Source organism: Mus pahari, chromosome 14 (assembly GCF_900095145.1).
Source record: "Mus pahari chromosome 14, PAHARI_EIJ_v1.1, whole genome shotgun sequence".
Lineage (NCBI taxonomy): Eukaryota > Metazoa > Chordata > Mammalia > Rodentia > Muridae > Mus > Mus pahari.
Window position 1 is genome coordinate 22,488,575 of NC_034603.1, and position 20,176 is coordinate 22,508,750.

The 20,176-nt window shown below is 36.0% G+C and overlaps 1 protein-coding gene across 2 annotated transcripts in view; it reads left to right on the forward strand.

Moving 5' to 3' along the window:
- The window catches only part of Fnip1 (folliculin interacting protein 1), a 76,861-nt gene that overhangs the window by 30,552 nt on the left and 26,133 nt on the right, over window positions 1-20,176 (forward strand). The window contains exons 3-8 of one of the 2 annotated variants that reach the window (XM_021212294.1): window positions 4,916-5,050; window positions 9,622-9,722; window positions 9,987-10,061; window positions 11,641-11,732; window positions 16,725-16,808; window positions 18,286-18,357. In XM_021212294.1, coding sequence (XP_021067953.1) covers window positions 4,916-5,050; window positions 9,622-9,722; window positions 9,987-10,061; window positions 11,641-11,732; window positions 16,725-16,808; window positions 18,286-18,357 — 559 coding nt within the window. The remainder of the gene's footprint in view (window positions 1-4,915; window positions 5,051-9,621; window positions 9,723-9,986; window positions 10,062-11,640; window positions 11,733-16,724; window positions 16,809-18,285; window positions 18,358-20,176) is intronic. The other variant, XM_021212295.2, reaches the window with a different exon arrangement.

Consider the following 20,176-nt stretch of genomic DNA (forward strand, 5'->3'; position numbering starts at 1 on the left):
AGCTTTCAACCAGGTTATAGTACTAACCATGAATTCACTTCTGTGAAGCAGACCTCAAATCTAACCAGAAAGCAGTTGGTTATCCCTGTAACCTTTATGTCACTGTTGTACCAGTGAGTACATATTGCCCAGCAGGTCAGTACTATAGCATTCTGGGTCCACTGCTGAGTAATACCACTTTCCTCCACAGTAGGCTGCATAGCACCTTCTGCAATATGAAAACTAGCCATTAGGGAGGAAGTTTTCAAGTCAATTTTAAATTGATTTCTCTGTCTTGCAACCAAAGTGTGTTATATCTTTAGTAATACAGTCTTACTATCTAAGTATGGTTGGCAACCAAGAGTAATGACAATAGCTTGTATTGTTTTGAAGACCTCTATGGCCTCTCTGACCAAACACTCAGGGTGGTGGCCCATGCCTAACACTGAAATTTTCATTTAATAAACCCTGTGTTATCATTGTCCACCAATAATGTAAGACTTGTGTTCAGACACTTTCAAGGTTTTTTTTTAGTTCTTTGAGAGTGTCATACAACATACTTGGATCATATTCATACTTCCTTCCCCAACTCTTCCCAGATCAACCCTCCTCCCTATGTACCCAACTTGGTATCACTTAAAAAAATTCTTCAATACCAATTTGTGCTGTCCAAAAGTTTATAAATGTGTGGTCTTCTACTGTGGCATGGTCATCTTGCTAGGGACTGGGCTGTACTCTTAGAGAAAGCTGTTTCTAACCTCACCCCCGGCCCCTGCTTCCAGCAACTAATAGTTGCCAGTAACTCTACAGCTAGGGGTGGGATTGTGTGCCCAACTCCCCTCTCTATTCTGTGATTCATTCTGGCTTGGACTTGCACAGGTTTTGTATGTGTTATTTTGATCACCATGTGTCACATGTGTAGCTGCCCTTCTGTGTCTAGTTCATGTTTCCTTGTCAACTGTACCTCTGGCTCCTTACCCTATTCCACCTCTTCACTGCAATGATGTGTGAACCTTAGGAAGTGAAGTATATATGTTTCCTTAGAGCTAAACATTCTCTTACTCTCTGCATCTTGGTTAATTGTAGATCACTGTGTTAATTACTATAACAAATAGAAGTTTCTCATGTAAGGGTTGAGAGATGTGTTGATTTGTTGATATAATGATACATCATTAGGAGTACATTTAATAGTATGTTTATATAGCAGCATAATAGTAATTGGTTCTCCCTTGAGTCTATGACCTGTTAAGCCATAAGTTTTAGACTTGGTGATTATGCTAGGTATGGGTTTTATCTTGTGGAGTACGACTTAAATCTAACCATAAAGTGGTTGGCTACTCCCATGATGTTGATGCCACCATTTCACCAGCACACTTGTCTTTGTAGACCAGTCATTCTTGTTGCTTGCAGGGTTCATAGCTGGGGTTGATGATTACTTTGCTTCTCTAGTAGCTTGCATAGCACTTTTTTTAGTACTGTGGAAGGTAGCTAACAGGACTGAAGCTGTCAGGTCTGCTCCAGCTTGGTATCACCATGTTCTATGATAAAATTGGATGCATTGTTTTCTGTAGGCTTAGATTTTTCAAAACCTACATTAATAAGGGTTCTGAAACGGTTTGGCCCCCTCCCCTTCTAGCCCACTGTCTAAAGGGAGGGGGGAAAATGATAAGTAGAACAAGGGCAATCAGTGGCAATAGCCAGTAATGTTTGGAGACCTCTGAAACCTCACTGGAAACAACTCCAAAAGGACAAACCCATTCCTAGCAATGGGCTTTTTATATAAGCTTCTTCTGGTGTCTAGTTAGGGGCATTGTTGCCTTGTTTAAACATTTGTGTGTGTGTGTGTGTGTGTGTGTGTGTGTGTGTGTGTGTGTGTGTGTAAGCTTCTACATTAGTAGGATTCCACATGTCTTTTTTGAAAAGCCTTTAGTGTTCCTTATCCCTCCCCATACTCCCTCTTCTATCTTACCCTCCACTTCCTGACCCCAGTTTAACCCTTTCTGTTCCATTATTCACTTTAAACATTTTATGCCAGTGTGTTCTATCTCCCCTTCCTTGACAGCCCTTTCCTGTGGTCCCTTAGCAATTTCCTGGCCTTTGTGGATATTCCAAATGAAGATTCAAAGCTCACATCCACAAATGAGCTTTTTCTTTCTGAGAAAATGATGTTTTTCTTAGTTACCTTACTCAGAATGATTTGTTTCCAGATCTATTGATTTTTCTGGTGTGTGTGTGTGTGTGTGTGTGTGTGTGTGTGTGTGTGTGTATTTTAAACCCACAAATATAAATAAACCCACCAAATGTCTTTAAAGCTATGCTTGTGTATCTACATGTACACACACACATGTACTTTCAACCCCTGTCCATTTAGAGAATGTAGGGAGAATCCAATATAGTAAACATATCTAGCATCTAAGTGATTTTTTTTTTTCTAAATTCTTTTATTCACTAAAATGAGCCAGATCTTCTTAGAGAAATCTGTGGACAGGGACAAGAAAATTTGGTGGGGGTAGCTTGAGATGGTTGAGACATAGTACACCATTTAAGTAGTTCGGCTGACTGATGAAAGGGTGCTCTGTGGGTTTTTACTACTGAGTTTTGTTTGTAATTACATAATAGACAGGAGCTGCTGCAACTCCGGAAGAAGTTATTTAATATCTCTTTGCTTCAGGTTTTTCCTATGCAAGTGGAAGTATTTTAGTAGTTATCAACCATTCATACTGAATATTAAAGAAAATGTACATGAGAACTAGTGGGATTTTTGTTTACATTTTTCAAGACGGTGTTTCTCTGTGTAGTACTGGCTGTCCTGGAACTCACTCTGTAGTCCATACTGGCCTCTGGCCTGCCTCTGCCTCCCAAGTCCTGGGATTAAAGGCATGTGCCACCACTTCCTGGCTGTTTTTGTATTTTACTGGCAACATTCTGTTAGAAAGTAATAAGATTATTAAGATGTAACCAAGGGCAGGTTTAGTTGATATCCATTGAAGGCCTGCTCTTTTCTGAAGGGAGATGGAGGATGAGTGGAATTGGAGGAGAGGGAAGTTGGGGGGTGGGACTATGAAGAGTGGAGGGAGAGGAAACTGCAGTCAGGATGTAATTAATCTATGAGAGAATAAAGAAAATAAGATACGGGCAAGGATACCAAATACTAAATGGTATTAAGAAGAATTTAAATAAAATAATATATATAATAAAAATTAAAATATCTAATGAGGCCCTTGACTTCAATTTTGTTTGTTACATCAAACATCAGTAAGTTTTTAGTTCTCTAGACAATTATAATTAGAAATGTCACAAGTATCATTATAGTTTCTTTTCCCGTTCCACAGATAAAAAAACTAAGATTTAAAGACCTCAAACAACCTCTTCATAGCATTTGAACTCATCATATCTACTCAAAAGCTCTAAAGCCCTTTTCTCTTTTACTTGAAACATTTAATTGCAAATGATGTGGAAGTTTCTGTTCCTTATTTTAAAGTGCCTTTGGTGATAATGCAACTATAAAATATTTACTCCAGAGATTTGCTGTTTTATTCTGATTGCTTCTTCTGGAAATCTGAGGTCTTGTACATAGAAGAATGAACATACTTGAAACTGATAAAGTATTGAAGTATTTTTTAGTGGTGTCACTAAGTGGACTGTAACTTTGATAGTTGTGTGAACAACTATCAAAGGGCTCAGTGGGAATGGAGAAGAGAGGAAAAGGAATCAAGTCAAAGAAATGAGTCCTGCGACTGGAACAATGGGCCTAGAGTTGAATGTGCTTGTTGCTTTTGCAGAGGACTAAGGTTTTGTTCCCAGCACCTATGTAGCATCTCACAAGCATCCTTAATTACAGGTCCAGGGAATCCAACACCACCCTCTGGCTTCGTGGGCACCAGGCACACATATCATGTATAAACATACATGTCAGCAAAACACAAATATATTTGAAAGTATACATCTTTTAAAAAGTGAGCCTTTCATCTAGTTCTACCTGATAGCATAATTATCTAAATTTAAAATGTATTCTTTATGTTCTTTACATGAACACATTTAATTTTAGAAGATTAGACATGGGACTGGGTTTGTAGCCCAGTGGTAGAATATGTGTCTACCATGCACATGCCCCTGTGCTCAGGCTCAGAACTGCCTTTTCCATATGTAAATGATTAACAGATAAATGAATCTATAATAAAAATGTAAGTCTACTTTACATTTCTCCTTCCTATAGACTACATGATTAATTTTTTCATAACAGTGATGTTTGTTAACTTGTAGCACGTTATTGTTATACTTAATTGAAATAGACATTTTAAACTTCCTTAGCTTTAATTTCTAATATAAGATAATGATTAAATAAAACTCCTAAACCAAAGTCCCTTGACATTTGCAATAATTTATGAATATAAAGAAGTTGTTTTTTTTTTTTAAGATTTATTTATTTATTATATGTAAGTACACTGTAGGTGTCTTCAGACACCCCAGAAGAGGGCATCAGATTTCATTAAGGATGGTTGTGAGCCACCATGTGGTTGCTGGGATTTGAACTCTGGACCTTCGGAAGAGCAGTCGGTGCTCTTACTCACTGAGCCATCTCACCAGCCCATAAAGAAGTTTTGAAAGTAAATAATTTGAAAATCACTTATAGATTACTGTCATAATTAATGAATATTATTTTGGCCAAATAATACAGAAAATCCCTGTGGTTTGATAATATTGGCGAGAAAAAATGCACTCCAAATAGTACTGGAGGTGCGGAGTTGGTGGTATAGTGGTGAGCATAGCTACCTTCCAAATATTACTGGAGGATATAGAGGAAAATAGCATAGAAAAGTTGCATTATTTTTAATTATCTCATCATTGTTTTTTCAACCTTTTTATATAGCTTTTAAGTTTATATATACTAAAAGAATGTATTGGATTATAAATGGAAGTATCCTCTGCATTTCAGAAGCTATGTAATGATGCTCAAGTCAAGGTCTTTGGGAAGTGCTGCCAGCTGAAGCCAGGAGGAGATAGTTCTTCCTCTTTGGATAGCTCTATCACTTTATCTTCTGATGTAAAAGACCAGTGTCCCAAATACCAGGTAAGATCACTCATTTATTCATTTACAAGTTATTTTCATCACTTTCCTAGGGGTCAGTTTATAGTAGCAACTGGACTGTACCTTCCTGTAGCGTACATTGTAGCAGTAGAGATGGATACATTTACTAAATAAGTAAGTTTTAAGAATTTAAGAATAAGAAAATACAGAGGTCATGCTATTGATAGCAGATATTTTCTCCATCTTTGTATTTTATTGAGTACCCAGAATATCTTGTTTTTGTACCCTTTTATTAATAATAAATCAACACAGTTTGGCCATTAATTAAAGTGTAATTACAAGGATAAAATGCATATCTTTGTTTTTTACAAGTAACTGGATTTTTAATTTTTTTTTAGAATGTAAGATTAAATTAATAAGTAGCTACATAGGAACTTGTATGTAAGCTTACTACATGAAATAAGATCAATTCAGTTTCATACTAAGTTCATGTCAGCTACTGTGAATTTATGTCATCCCAAGTTTATGCAAATCAAACAGACTTTGTATTTAGTAGTACTAAAATAGACTCTTGGTCATCGTGTTTATAAGAGATGGTACTCTTGGGTAGAAATTTAACTTTGTATGCCATCGATAAGGCATAATGTAAAAGGATTCTGAAATTACTAAGATTTGCATGTTAGGAGGTAATTCTCAGTTACAGTCTGCCTTCCTTTTGTTTTACCTTTACCTTCGGCATAGCACCTTAACAAGTACCTGACAACAGTAATGTGCCATATATAGCTCCTCTATAACAGAAAATTACGAGACATTTTCTAATTTGTTAAGTTGTACAAAGATTGTAGATACAATTCATTATAATCTCATTTTGTATCAGAATCCCACAAAGTATACTTTTTAAAAAACAAAAAACAAAAGCATTCAGTTAATATACTTGATAAATTAGATAAAATATGATCTCTAGGAATTTGAATATTATCTTTGAATTACTACCAGGAGTGAGTACCTGCAATGAGTAGACCCTTTAAAGAAAGCATTTAAAAGGCAGCAGTGATAGCAGCACTTTGTTAATTCTATGACCTCATTGTGGATTGTTTCACATGAAAATATAAAACAGTGTCTGATATTCACATTAACCATTTGGTATATGTTATAGCAGACTATGGTTTTTTAAATTAATTTATTTACAACCCAAATGCTGCTACCTAACCTGGTCCAACCATCCCACCCCCTTCACCTTGCCTCTGAAAAGGTGGATACCCGCCTGTGTATCCTCCTATTCTGACACATCAAGTCTCTGCAGGATTAGGCACATCCTCTTTTAGGCACATCTGCTGCATAATAGGCTGGGGCCTTTGTCCAGCCCTTACTCTTTGGTTGGTGGCTTACTTTCTGAGAGCTCTCAAGGGTTCAGGTTAGTTAACACTGTAGGGCAGACAATGAATTTAATATCAAATTATATGATTTTATTAGATTATCTCCATGGAATGCTTAATTGAACTATAAATGAGGATTAGTTACAGACTATGAATTGTTTTCCGTTCATAATCAGTCTGGAGTCATGTGATGCATGGGATTTATTGACTTGAAGATGTATGTCCTCAGAAAAAGTCCAGGATTCCCTTATCTTTCAACTTCATCAAATATAATGTATTCTATTGCCCCAAAAAATAGCAGCTCCGTTTCTTGAGATCTGCATTTGAATTTCTTTTCTTTTTTTTTTTTTAAAACATTTATTTATTATATTTAAGTACACTGCAGCTGACTTCAGACACTCCAGAAGAGGGCGTCAGATCTTGTTATGGATGGTTGTGAGCCACCATGTGGTTGCTGGGATTTGAACTCTGGACCTTTGGAAGAGCAGTCGGGTGCTCTTACCTACTGAGCCATCTCACCAGCCCCTGCATTTGAATTTTATTGACCAATTCTTTAAAGTATATTTGAGTCAGTAGTTCTGAAAATTGCTACTCCAAAATTGCTACTCTTAGGCCGTCTTACATCAGTGAGTGAGAGTATGAAATAGCATTCCTTTTAGTTGGGCACACTGATGTCTTAGAACAAACTGGGCTTCAAAAATTAAGTAGAAAAAGCTGCTAACATAGCTTAGCGAGTACAGGTACTTGCTGTTCAAACTGAGTTCCCTTCCGAGGACCCACATAGTGGAAGGAGAGAATTGAGTCCCAAATGTCCTATGACTTCTACTTTTATGCTATAGCATGATGTATCCATAAACAACCACACATAAATAATAATATTTTTAAGACAGGGTCTCACTATATAGCCTCGGCTAGCCTGGAACTTGATATAGACTGACTTAAGTCCTCTGACTTACAGAGATGGTTCACCCCTACCTCCTGAGTGCTGGGATTAGCGGCATACACCACCAGCTAATTTTTTTTATTTAAATTAAGCAGAAAGTACTTTGTATTAGTAGTTAGTGATGTTTGCCATGGTGTATAAATACTGACAAAATGGATTTTTGATTTTTTAGTGATTTTATAATTCTGGTGGCAGCAATTAGGGTACAATATCAAGTTCTTTGAAGAAAAAAGACATTTCTAATATTTGAAGTAAATCTTTTCGTTGTCTCCTAAGTGCTGGGAGCACCACACCTAGCTTAAGTCTTTTTCTTAACTAAACTTTTAGTATAGAATACTTTGTTTGTTCTTGACTATAGATATGATGTTGCGCAGCAGATCTCAAGAGTTTTTCAGTTTCTTGACTGGAGCTTAATGCCCATTGATTAGTAGTGTTTCATTTCTCCTTTGCTAATGTCCTAGGGACTATCAATTCTGTTATTTGGCTCCATGAATTTGACTTTCTTAGATACCTCATATAAGTGGAAGTGTATGCAATGCTTAACTTTCTATGATTACCTTGTTTCATTTAGTATGCTGCCCTTAAGAATCATCTGTGCAGGCCTCAGTTGTTAAGAACACTTGCTGTTCTTCCAGAGGACCAGGGTTTAATTTGTAGCACTCAAATGTAGGCTTACAACTATCTGTAACTCCAATCACATGGGATCTGGTGCCTTCTTCTGGCTTCCAGTGGTATCACATGTTTATGTGGTGCGCAGATGTACATGCAAGCAAAAGACACTTAAAAATGATAATAACTTTTTAAAGTGTTTAAAAGATTTATTTATGATAATGCATACTCCAAAATGTTGAAATATATTCCACGATATGTACTTCATTTTCTTTGTCATTCTTTTTTATAAGCCACCTTGAGGTGGTTTTTATGCATGTTATATATAGAGTCTGGTTTTATTTTTTACATATGAATATCCAGCCTTCCCAGTAGCATTTCTTTAAGAGACTTTCCTTAGTACTTATCTTGAAGATCAGTTGACTGTGTCGGTATGGATATGCTTCTGGGTCTCTGGTACCATTCCATTGATTTGTTTGTCTTTCTGTTGGTAATATACTGTTTTGATTACTATAGATTTATATTATATTTTGAAATCTGGGTGTGTGATAACTTCAGTTTTATTATTTTCTTTCGAGGATAATTTCACTATTTGTGATCTTTTTAAAATATTATTTTAAAATGTTTTTCTGTATTTATAAACAAGTATTATTAAATCTATAGATTACAAGTAACCTTTTTAAAAAAAATTCATGATAGTTATAAATTGCTCTTATTTGTGTTTGCTTCTTTGCCATAATGGAAGTAGTAAAAACTATACTGTCTGTTCTGCCCTTGTTACCTACTGGAGAAATGTTATATATATGTGGGTAAGACATGGTGCACTTGTTGAGTTTGGATTAGCAAAATGGCTTAGAATATAAAGGCATTGGTCACCAGGCTTCACAGCCTAAATTCAATCCCTCAGACCTACATGATGGAAAGGTCCAGCTCGTGCAAGATGTCCTCTGACCTCCACTCATGTGCAGTATGCACATCCACTTTTGTACATGAGTAATTGTACAAAAAATGTTTATTTGAAGTTTTAATTATTTTTAGTACCAAAATCCTATTGGTGACCTAAATGCTCCTTAGTAATTGGTCTGACCTGATGAAGTATGGTATTTCTTTTAAAGATTTATTTATTTTTATTTTATGTGTGTGAGTGTTTTACCAGGATTTACGTATGAGCTCTACACACATGCCTAGAAGGGAGATTTCCTGAAACTGAAGTGACAGGTTGTTGTGAGCTTCCATGTGGGTTCTGGAAACCAAGCCCAGGTGTTCTGCAAGAGCAGCAAGTAGTGTTAACTATTAAGTCTTCTCTCCAGCTCTGAAGTGTGGGATTTTTATGTAGTCAATCCTGGGCAACTCCTTCTTTCCCTCCCTCCTTTCCTCTCTTCCTTCCTTAAATGAGTCAGAGTCTCCTCAAGTATCCAACTTGAGTTCAAACTTGAGATATTCCTGCCTTAGTCTTCTCACTGTTAGGATTATACATACTACTATACCTACCAATACACTTTTAAAAATGAGTAAAATTTCTGTTTAATAATACTGTTGAGTTTAATTTAAGAAATCACATGATGAAGTACAAATTACAGAACAGTTTGTATAATGTAGAATTAAAATTATAGACAGTTAATATTAGAAATCATTATAAGGTTTTTAATTATTTTATTTCATTTTTGTTTTTAAATTTTATTCAGGGTTCTCGGTGTTCTTCTGATGCCAATATGCTTGGAGAGATGATGTTTGGCTCAGTAGCAATGAGCTACAAAGGATCCACTTTAAAAATTCATCAGATCCGGTGAGGGAGTTCAGTTCTTCTTATGTTATACTCATTTTAGATGGCCAGGTTTTTTGGAGATGAGATGGTTTCTTAGTTCTTTACTCAGACTGAGCTTGTCAGATCCCAGCTTACTATGTCCACAGTCTTAGTACTTCTGTATCTCAGCCATTGTGATGATGTCATGAAGTCTCTGCAACTTAACATTTTTTTTTTATTTACAATAAATCAAAAGTCATGTAATTTTAGTTTAAATCTCTTCTGTCATTCTGTGTTCTTTCATAGCTCTCCTCCACAGCTCATGCTTAGCAAAGTTTTCACTGCACGGACTGGCAGTAGTATCTGTGGGAGTCTCAATACGTAAGTGCTTGTGGATGCAGGGGGAGATTGATATTTAAGGCACATAAAGATAAATATGAAAAATGTCTTAAAATTATAGCACAATTTCAAGTCTATATCTTGCTCAAGATTGAAAGTTTATGGAGTTCAGATTACACACCCTTTCTGACTATGACTGGATATATAGATATGATTTCTTTTTCTGTAGTTTTCCAGAAGGTTTGTTAGAAGCAGAATGTTGAGCACATCTCCATCCTAGGATGGCATGCTGCTTTTCTGTGCTGATTACCATTCACACCTTTACATTCTTCGGTGTGCAGAGAGCCCCACAGACTCGAATGGCCTTAGGTAGCCATGTCACTGTTAGATCAAAGTCATCCCTCCCACACTACACATATAGAATAGCTATGGGGAGAATTTATAAGCTGTTCTCACTTAGACTAGAACAGTGACATAGAAACAAGGTTGGCCTCCTAAGGATAACAGACTATGTAGTAAACAAAGTGCTGAGTTAGGGCTTATTGGTTAGGTTAGTGGGGTCCACAGGTGCCAAGTCAGAGCACTGACTGGCTTGAATCCTGGAGTAATCCAAAGTCTAAATGAGTGGGGAAGCAGCAGGGAATCTATCTGCTCTAGAGAAATTCTTTTGAGCCTTTGAAAGACTTCTGTTTTGAGAGGTTCTAATAAGAATAAAGGTTTTTACCTCTGTAGCTTAATTTTACCTTCCTTTTAGGAAGGAAGGAAAAGGTAGATTTAAAAAAAAAAAAAAATATTGGGAATACTTAAAAATTTTTGCCAAACTTTTTAAATTTAATACTGCAGTAGAAATGAAATAGTCCTCCTTTTTTTAAAATTTAACTTATAATTCCTAAAGTTTATGGAAAGCACAGTAGTTTTACTTTTGATCTTCTTAAAGAGAATAAAAGAAGTAATATACACCATTTTTAATGTGTGATGATTTGATTGCTGTTCCTGCTGCTCTCCTTCCCATTTTCTGTTCCCTTCCTCACCTGCAAGTCTTCTTTGACCATTCCCAACCCCAAATGTTAACAAAATATTTTTAATCCAAAATATGAGGGAAACCTTGTCTGTGCTGTATGTCAGTGTCAGCAATTTATTTCTAAAAGAGACACATTTTTAACCTTTCCATTTTGTGAGCTGTATAGTATGCTGTAGTTTCCCATTGCTGACCTTACAGCATTAAAGCAACAACACATAAATGAATAAGCATGAGCTTTCCTCCTGTGAAACTTTGTTTATAAAATGTACATCAGCTGTATATGGCCTTCAGGTACAGCTTACTAACCAATTGCTTAGGTGGTTGTAGATTTGTCATCATAGTTTATACTTATAGTCTTAATAGTAGTAGTTTTAACTTTAAAGGGTTTTTAGCTAATATATAAAAAGATAGGTTTCATAGTGATCTTTTCATTCCATTATATTTTGTTCATATTCAACCTCTATTATCCTTCCTATTCCCAGCAGTCCCCTTTACCTCAAATATTTCAAAGTTTTACACTTGAAATTTCATAGGGATGTGTGAAGAATTATCATTAAATGTATTTGGAATTTGTTTTTTGTTTTTTTTTTTCCTCTGTAGACTGCAAGACAGTCTTGAATTCATCAATCAGGACAGTAATACATTAAAAGCTGATAGCAGCACAGTTATTAATGGGCTGCTTGGAAATATAGGTAGGTGGTTTATTGTCATTTAATAAAGTTTAAAAATGTTAACAGTATAAGATTTGAAGTTACTTCTTAATTATATAGATTTCTTGTATAACCCAAGAGCTTCTAATGGTGTAAACAGAAAGGCTGTTTAAATTTCACATGTGTAACCTTTCTATTACTTGGAAAACATTTTTTCTTAGATTTTAATGTAATATTCATTTTTGTATCTGTAAAAAGAATTTGTCTTTATTGTTGTTTGTTTTTTAAATTAGTTGTATTTTTGGAAGATTATGTCATTGATATTGAAAGCCATTAACAGCTCTCTGGAATATTTTAGTTGGGGAAGACTATCCCTACTCTCTTCTCTAACCTAAAAGTCATTTTAAAATGGTGTTCATTTTTATGAATTGTGCTTCATATGAGTAGATGCTCAAACAATGATTTTTAAGAAGCATATTAAAATAATAGCTTAATTTAGTTAATTATGGTTCACAATGTGTGATGCATTTTAAAATGACATAGTATTTCTGCAACTTCTTGTCTAAAAAGCATAACTAATTTGCCGCTTGATAATATTTCTGATGCATAATATCAGGGAGTGGACAGCCACCTTTACTTAGTAAAAACTTTTATTTAGATGATTATTTTTCCTTTTTAAGACATGATTTTATTGAGATATGATTTCAAGCTTTCCTGGCACTTACTATGTAGCTCTGAGTAAATTTTATCTTTAAATGTATGTTTATTCAAATAAGGTGCTGTTAAGCCTTTGCTGTGGGTTAGTCTTAGTGTGGGGCCTGTTTTCTAGCCCATGTGCAGGGATGACAAGTGTGTGGCAGCATGCTTGGCTATGGCTAATTTTTATAAATACTCATTAGTTGTTTTAGTAGAAAATGCAGGCTTTTCTTTTTCTCCCTGTTTCAATGGTATAGCATTGTACTCGGTAAATATTGTTTTTAAATTTGTTTCTTCAAATGAGATGCTATTAAGCATTCACTGTGTGTTATTCTTAGTGTCAGGCCTGTTTTATAATGTAGGTCAGCTTATAGAAAAAGTTCTTTCTAATTTACTTGATTTTAGTTACTGATTTTAATGAAGTAAAACTGCAACAAAGCAAACCTTTAATCCCAGCCCTCAGGAGGGGGAGGCAGGTAGATCTCTGACTTCAAGGCCATCCTGGGCTTCAGAGTGAGTTCTAGGACAGCCAGGGCTACCTACACAGAGAAAACCTGTCTCAAAAAACAAAAACAAAAAATAAGAAAAAAAAAAAAAAAAAGAAAGACAAACAGGAAAAAAAACTGAACAAAGAAATACCTTTTTAAAAAAATTGTATATTATTTTAAAATTCCAAGGACTTAATGAAAGTGATTAATTTTAACAGTGCACATGATCAATAGTTATGAAAGTAACTTATACTGGTGCTGAAGAGATGGCTTAGCAGTTAAGAGCACTGGTTGCTCTTCCAAAATGTCTTGAGTTCAATTCCCAGCAACCACATGGTGGCTCACAATCATCTGTAATGATGTCCAATGCTCTTTTTTGGTGTGTCTGAAGACAGTACAGTGGCATAAAATATATAAAATAAATAAATTAATCTTTAAAAAGGGTTTTATTTTTAAAAGTAAGTCATACTATGGAGACTAGATGTATTTGATCTTTCTCTTGAAATATAGAGGAGAAATGTAATACATTTAATCAAGATACAGCCTTTAAATAATGCATGGCTTTAAATTCCACACTCTTAACTGTGAATTAAGGATAGTTGAGATCCATTTCTGACTTTATGTTTCCAGTTGACTAATGAACTATTTTTTAAACATCTGTAATCTGGCTAGCACTCTGGTAGACCCTGAAGAGGCAGCGGTAAGCTAACACAATTTCTGCCTCCGTGGATTTGTAGTTAGTGAGCATTAGATAAATACTACAATCACAGAATGCTATACAAGATTAAACTTACATTGTTATGATTAAAATGTAAGCATGTATTCCCTCTTGGAGAATTGTGGAAGACTTTGTTGAGAATAGGACACCTAAATTTGAAAAGTTATGTATATAGTTCTTGGAAAGAACTGCCTTGGAAGAAGCAGTAGTACATACCAGACCAAGGACACACCACCATAAAGCATGAAAATAACTTCATGTGAGTGGAGCACACTCACTCTACTGAGGGAAGGGAAGGGGAAAGGAGAAAGGGGAAAGGGGAAAGGGGAAAAAGTGAGAGGAAAAGGGAAAAGGAAAAAAAGGAAAAAGGAAAGGAAAGAAGGAAAGGAAAGGAGGAAAGGAAAGGAAAGGAAAAGATTGAGGTAAGGGTGTGGGGAAGGGTTTGAAGGGAGGAAAGGGAAGGAAGAAATGATATTAAAACACAGTCTCAAAAATAAACAAAAAACAAAACAAAACAAAACAAAAAAATGAAGAAGAAAAGGAAGAATTGAGCAAGAACAAGATGGCAGAGGGCACTGTGGGCCACAGCAACAAATTGACATCCATGCTTCATGTTGTCACACACCAGTGAGGACATGGTAGTTTAGTTTCCTCACTTGTTTTCTAAAGCAAGGGCCATGACACAGTTAGCCACCTAAAGTTTTCATTACTGGAAATGACTGCAAGGAAGAAAATGAGTGAGGTGGGAAAAGCCAAAGTAAACATTCTTAGTGATGCATGTCTGACTCTAAAGGACTGTAAGGACAGTAAAGGAGCACAGTATCAAAGATGACATAGCCATCCGTGCCCCAGCCTGTGATAGCTGTATAAGGAGGAAAACTTTGGCAAGACAAGGAGGAAGGCCTGGTTGTCAGAAATGCCTCATGTCTCCCCAGAAAAGGCCTGGACTTAGTATCCTCTGTATTTAATAACTGGCTGAGAGTATGTTATGGGTAATATATAACCTTTCACACATGTCCAATAGATTTTAAAGCACAATTGAGATCTTTTAGATACACTCCTAAGGCTTCAACAGAAAGTTGTTTTGAATCCAACAACATATTCAAATCTTATTTATATGTGCAAAAGAATGTGTAGTGAGTATAAGTAGTTGAGATTAAAATATGTCGAGAAAAAAAAATCTCACCTCTTGTAGGTAAGTCAGTGGAAAACTGAAGACTTCACTGAACACCTGAATGGGTCTTAGGGACGGACCACAAGGTGGCCTTTAACTACATTTCGAAAGCTGAACAACTGTAGGAATAGATACTTATTGAAGAAACATGAAAGAGATTTGATTATAAGTATTTTTGGAGAAAAGGAAACCATTGAGAGAATGAAATTAAAGCAATATATAATTTTCTGAGAATGTTGAGTTGGGACCCTGGCTGACTTAGAATTAGCTTAGGAAGATAGGACGAACTTCTCAGAACTCTTGAGAAAATGACTAGCATCATAAGGTTTTACTGTTACCTACTATTTCACCTTAGGCGGGAATTGGCAGACAGGTAAGGATTTGAGTAACTTTGGAGGTGGAATGATTAGAAGAGGACAGTTTCAGTTGAAAGCTCTTTGTGCATCTACACCAGTGTCCACATATACAGACTTTTGAAAGGAAGTGTAGAGGAGGAAGGAATTTAAAGACGTTAAATTTTGAAATAGCTAGAGAATGTTGAAGAAAGAATTGAACATTGAGAAATGGAAGGGTTTCTGCACTATAATTACAGAAACTTTTGTTGCAGAAAAAAATACTATCAGCAATTTGAGAAATACAGATGCTATTTAAAGCAAAAGGCTATCTGTTCTAGGTGTACAACTCCTTCATAACTTCTTAGAATGGTGTTTCTCAACCTGTGGGTTGCAACCACTTTTGGGAGAGAGGTGTTGAATGAGCCTTTCATAGGAGGTCACATATCAGATACCCTGCATATGAGATATTTGCATTATGATTCATAACAATCGCAGAATTATAGTTATGAAGTAACAATGAAATGGTTTTGTAGTTGGGGGAGAGTTACCACAACACGAGGAACTATATATATATAATAAAGGACCTCAGCATTAGAATGGTTAAGAACCACTTTCTTAGACTGTCATAATTGAATAAAAAGCAACATATAATTCAGCTGCTTGACTTGAGGATTTAATTCCTTCCCCACATCCCCCCCCCTTTTTTTTTGGAGAGTGGAATTCTTTTTGTAGCCCTGGCTGGCCTGGAACTCTCTATGTAGACCAGGCTGGCTTCAAATTCATAGAGATCTCCTTGCTTAGTTAAGGTGTGTGCCACTCCTGGCCTTTATGCTCTTTCTTGTGGTATTCAGACTGCTATTATTTCTTTGTGGTTCTGTGTATGTGTGTGTGTAGAACTCTTGGGAATCTTGCCGTTATAGACTGTTCTGTGTCTTCTGTTCTCATAGCGGTTAACTACAGCTCTAAAAACACTGTTATTTATCACTCAGCTTGCAATAGCAAGTTTTGTGCTTATTTGTCAGTAAAATTCCCTGATAGATTTCCTGTGTTCTTGTGGTAAGTGCAGTAACATGGTATTCTTACTGCCTTTGTAGGAGAACATTGGAGTCTTTAAAACTAGCTTTTGCCAAGTCGTAGTGGTGAATGCCTCAATCCCAGCACTCAGGAGGCAGAGGCAGGTGGATCTCTGTGATTTTGAGGACAGCCAAGGCTACACAGAGAAACCCTGTCTCCAAACAAATACCCCCAAAACAAAAATAAAAACAAGTTTGGCAGACATTAAATTATGTAGCTACCATTACCTTTTTGAGTGGTTAAAATGTTTTATATTAGGATTGAGCACTTGAGTTAGCCCTTTTTGTAACAGAAGCATATTTCTGTTGTTAAAAATGGATTTATTCATAAATAGGTATGAAGCTGTTGTTTGATATAAACTATGACCAAAAGGAGAACTAAACTTTTCTAAAAGAAAAATGACTTGAGTTGTTCTTGCTTTGGTTAAAAGTTCCCGTGCTTTACCTGTCGGTCTGCTCCTATGTTGCCTTACCTCACCTTATTTTCCTGATGCAGTGTGGCTTCTCTAACAGGCCTCTTTCATGTGTATTTTGCATTTTTGCCATATAGGTCTTTCACAGTTCTGCAGCCCCAGGCGGGCTTTCTCTGAGCAGGGTCCGCTCCGCCTGATCAGGAGTGCCTCTTTCTTTGCAGGTTTGCCATGTGCTGTGTGGGTAGACTAGTTGGTGTGCCCTAGTGGCTAGAATCTCTAGTGAAGCTGTGGAAACAAGAGAGTATAGAGGATGGAGTTGGGAGGTTATTGTTAAGAAAGCATTGCTTACAAAGTGGAAAGACTTACTGCTTTCCGTTGGGTATGCTCCTAAAGTTTTCACAAAATGTGTTATCAGTTGGATTGATATTTTTATGAGATTTCAGTTTGTCATTTTTTTTCTCAGTATATCATAATAATTTTAAACTCTAGACTCTTGAAAAATTTAGTATGAGGTTAACTTAATAATGTTATACTGCCCCTTGGAAAATCTAATGTTATGCTCTCTTGTTTCCATGGCCAAGTAGCTTTTGTGTTATAATTCACCAATTGCTGGAAATATCCAGTCTTTATAATTGTTGCAAATTTTCTGATCTACACACTTCTCTAAGGACGACTTTTCTTGGAGCTATGATTTAGATGAACAAGCACTGTTCTAAATAAAAGGCATGTGGGCATAATTATTCATATCATTACATTGTTAAGAGTGTGTGCCTTGCTTACATATTCAGTCCTGTTGCATATTTTCACACATTGCACACACACTGATCTTGCATTATCATTTTCTAGTTGAAATTATCAGTCCATAGATTTACTCACTCTTTATAATTATCAGTCTCCTCATCATTGGCCCAGCTACAGTTGAATTTGAAATCTTCCTGCCTGGGTCTCCTGAGTAATAGGATTATGAATATTTGTCACCACATCCAGCTATATTCCACTTTTTCTAATTAAAAATTATTTTACATGTAAACATTAGATATGAACAATACATACTTATCTTAGAAAACTTGGAAAATATAAAACTAGTTAAAAAATATACAAGCTATGTTGCTAGCACTTACACTTACTTGTTTTTTGTTTTTCTAGAGCTATGGATCAAATCTAGGGTGGTAGATATTCCCTAGGTCAGTGCTCTATCCCTAATTTATATCCTTAGCACCCCCTTCCTGTTTTTAAACGTAATTGGTATCATACTATTTAAACAAAGCTATCAAACATCTACAGGGTTTTAAATTCTTACTTATTATGCTTGTGTTTAAACATTGTTACAGATGGTAGTCAGAGGGAACTACCATAGGGTCGTCACTGGCCCGAGTCACCAACATCTGTACTCTTTAGTAGTATGCTTGTTTCCTTTAATAGTATGAACAGCTTATGTTTTTGAATATGTTCTTAGAATATAAAGTTTAGTTATTCAGTGCATTCTATATCTTGGGTAGTTTTGCAGCATGTGGTAAATCTTCAGATAAATCTAAAAGCTTGTTCAACTGAGTAACAGCTCCTGGTGTTGGGTTGCTGTCATGCTATTGAAAAAGGAATGCAATGAGATGAAGCATGATCTGGTTTGCGATTTAAAAGGAGCAACACCCACCTCAGTGATGACATATTATATGACTGACCATTTGTTTTGATTTGTAGTTCACAGCAACCCAATGGACATGCCAGGAAGAGAACTGAATGAGGACAGAGACAGTGGCATAGCACGCTCTGGTAATGTCACAGACTAACCGCACTGTATTCTGAGATTGTTGTTAGCTGACTAATGTTGATTTTATTACTATCTCTGTCTTTGTGGTCGACTCTGTTCAAATTGGCATTTCACACAAGAGGATTATTGGAAGGATAGAACAAAGTCTCTTAAATTTGGCATTTTTAATGTTTACTATTAGTATTAACTGTGTTTGATAGGATGTACCCTATAAAGCATATTCAATCTGTGTTTTGATAGCTGTATGTGACCAAGGATAGATTCAAGTATAGCCTAGTACAAAAATCATAAATTTATTTAAAACTGAGTTATTTTTAGATTTTGTTTGTTTGTTTACTATATTGTATGGATCTTCACTGAAAGGACTCTGTAGATGGCAGTATCGGGTTGCAATGTCAAAAGGTTGGACACTCCTGATAGATGATCACAGACCATCATCTTAGGCTTAGTCAGGACAAGAAAAAAAATTTCTTAAAAAACTACTTAAAAACCATAGTAGAAAAACTGTATCCGCTTGCATCTGCTTGCTGTCATCTAGTGTTGAAATTGTTAGATTGTTCATTGTCTGGAAAAGCTAGGTATTGAGAATTAGTATAACCCCCCCACCCCCGGTTTTAAAATATGGACTTCAGTGATATTTGTTATGTCCAGAAAACATTTACTGAAGCGTGCTGGGACAGAGAGAGAGAGAGAGAGAGAGAGAGAGAGAGAGAGAGAGGAGAGCCACAGTTCAGTGATAAAACAGAAAACAAAACCAAAACAAAAGAACAAAAAACCTGTGGGATATGTTCAGTGATAGATTTGTGCAGAGAGGCTCAGAAAAAAGACACCTAGTTTACCTGGGTCAGGGGCAAGTATCATCAGTGTATTATAGAGATGCAGTGCTTCCTGTTAGGAAGTAACAAGGAATTAGCCAGGCAAAGACATTCTTAGTTAAAACTAGAAGTGTATGTTAGGACTCCAAACCATTAATAAAAAGCCCTCATCTTGAACTGTAAACTTTGTTTCTGTGCTCTGTGGCAGGCTTGGTTACATTGTGTACCTTTACTATTTGTGAGTCAGTTTGAGTATAAAGGGTGATTTCAACTTTAGCCTATGTTTTGATCCTTAGATATGAATTATAATAATATTAACTTTCAAAGATGAAAATTTCAGATGCCTGAACTCTATTCTCAAAGACTGATTTAGTATAGAATATTTAAAAACAAGATTTTATAAAAAAGCTCAGCTGATTTTGATTGTTCAGAGGTTAAAAGCATATATTGGTTTGGTTCCAAACTGCACACAACTGCAGCTCTGAGTGGATCTAAGTCTCTTTTTCTCTGGCACCTTCACTCTCATGCCCATCCCCCCCACCTCACACACACACACACACACACACACACAAACATGCACACATGCAATTTAGAGTAATGAACATAAAACTTTAAAACAAGGAATAATTAACATTTCCAATAAAATTGTACTTATTTATCATGTAAACTATGATGTCTTGAAACACTTTTATACTGTACAAGTAGAATCTACTGGTGTGTGTCTGTCACCTTAGAATGCTCAGAAAGTACAATGAGTATACAAGTGATCCATGAATGCTATAAATGGCCCCTTTTAGTATCATCCAAACACTTTTAAATCTTCTTCCCTGTTAAAACCCTACTGTATCAGTTTGACTGGTGTCAGGTTTCCTTTAAGAATGGTGAGGGTTGCAAATCAAAATAACCCCGAGATTCCATCTCACTCCAGTCAGAATGGCTAAGATTAAAAATTCAGGTGGCAGCAGATGCTGGCGAGGTTGTGGAGAAAAAGGAACACTCCTCCATT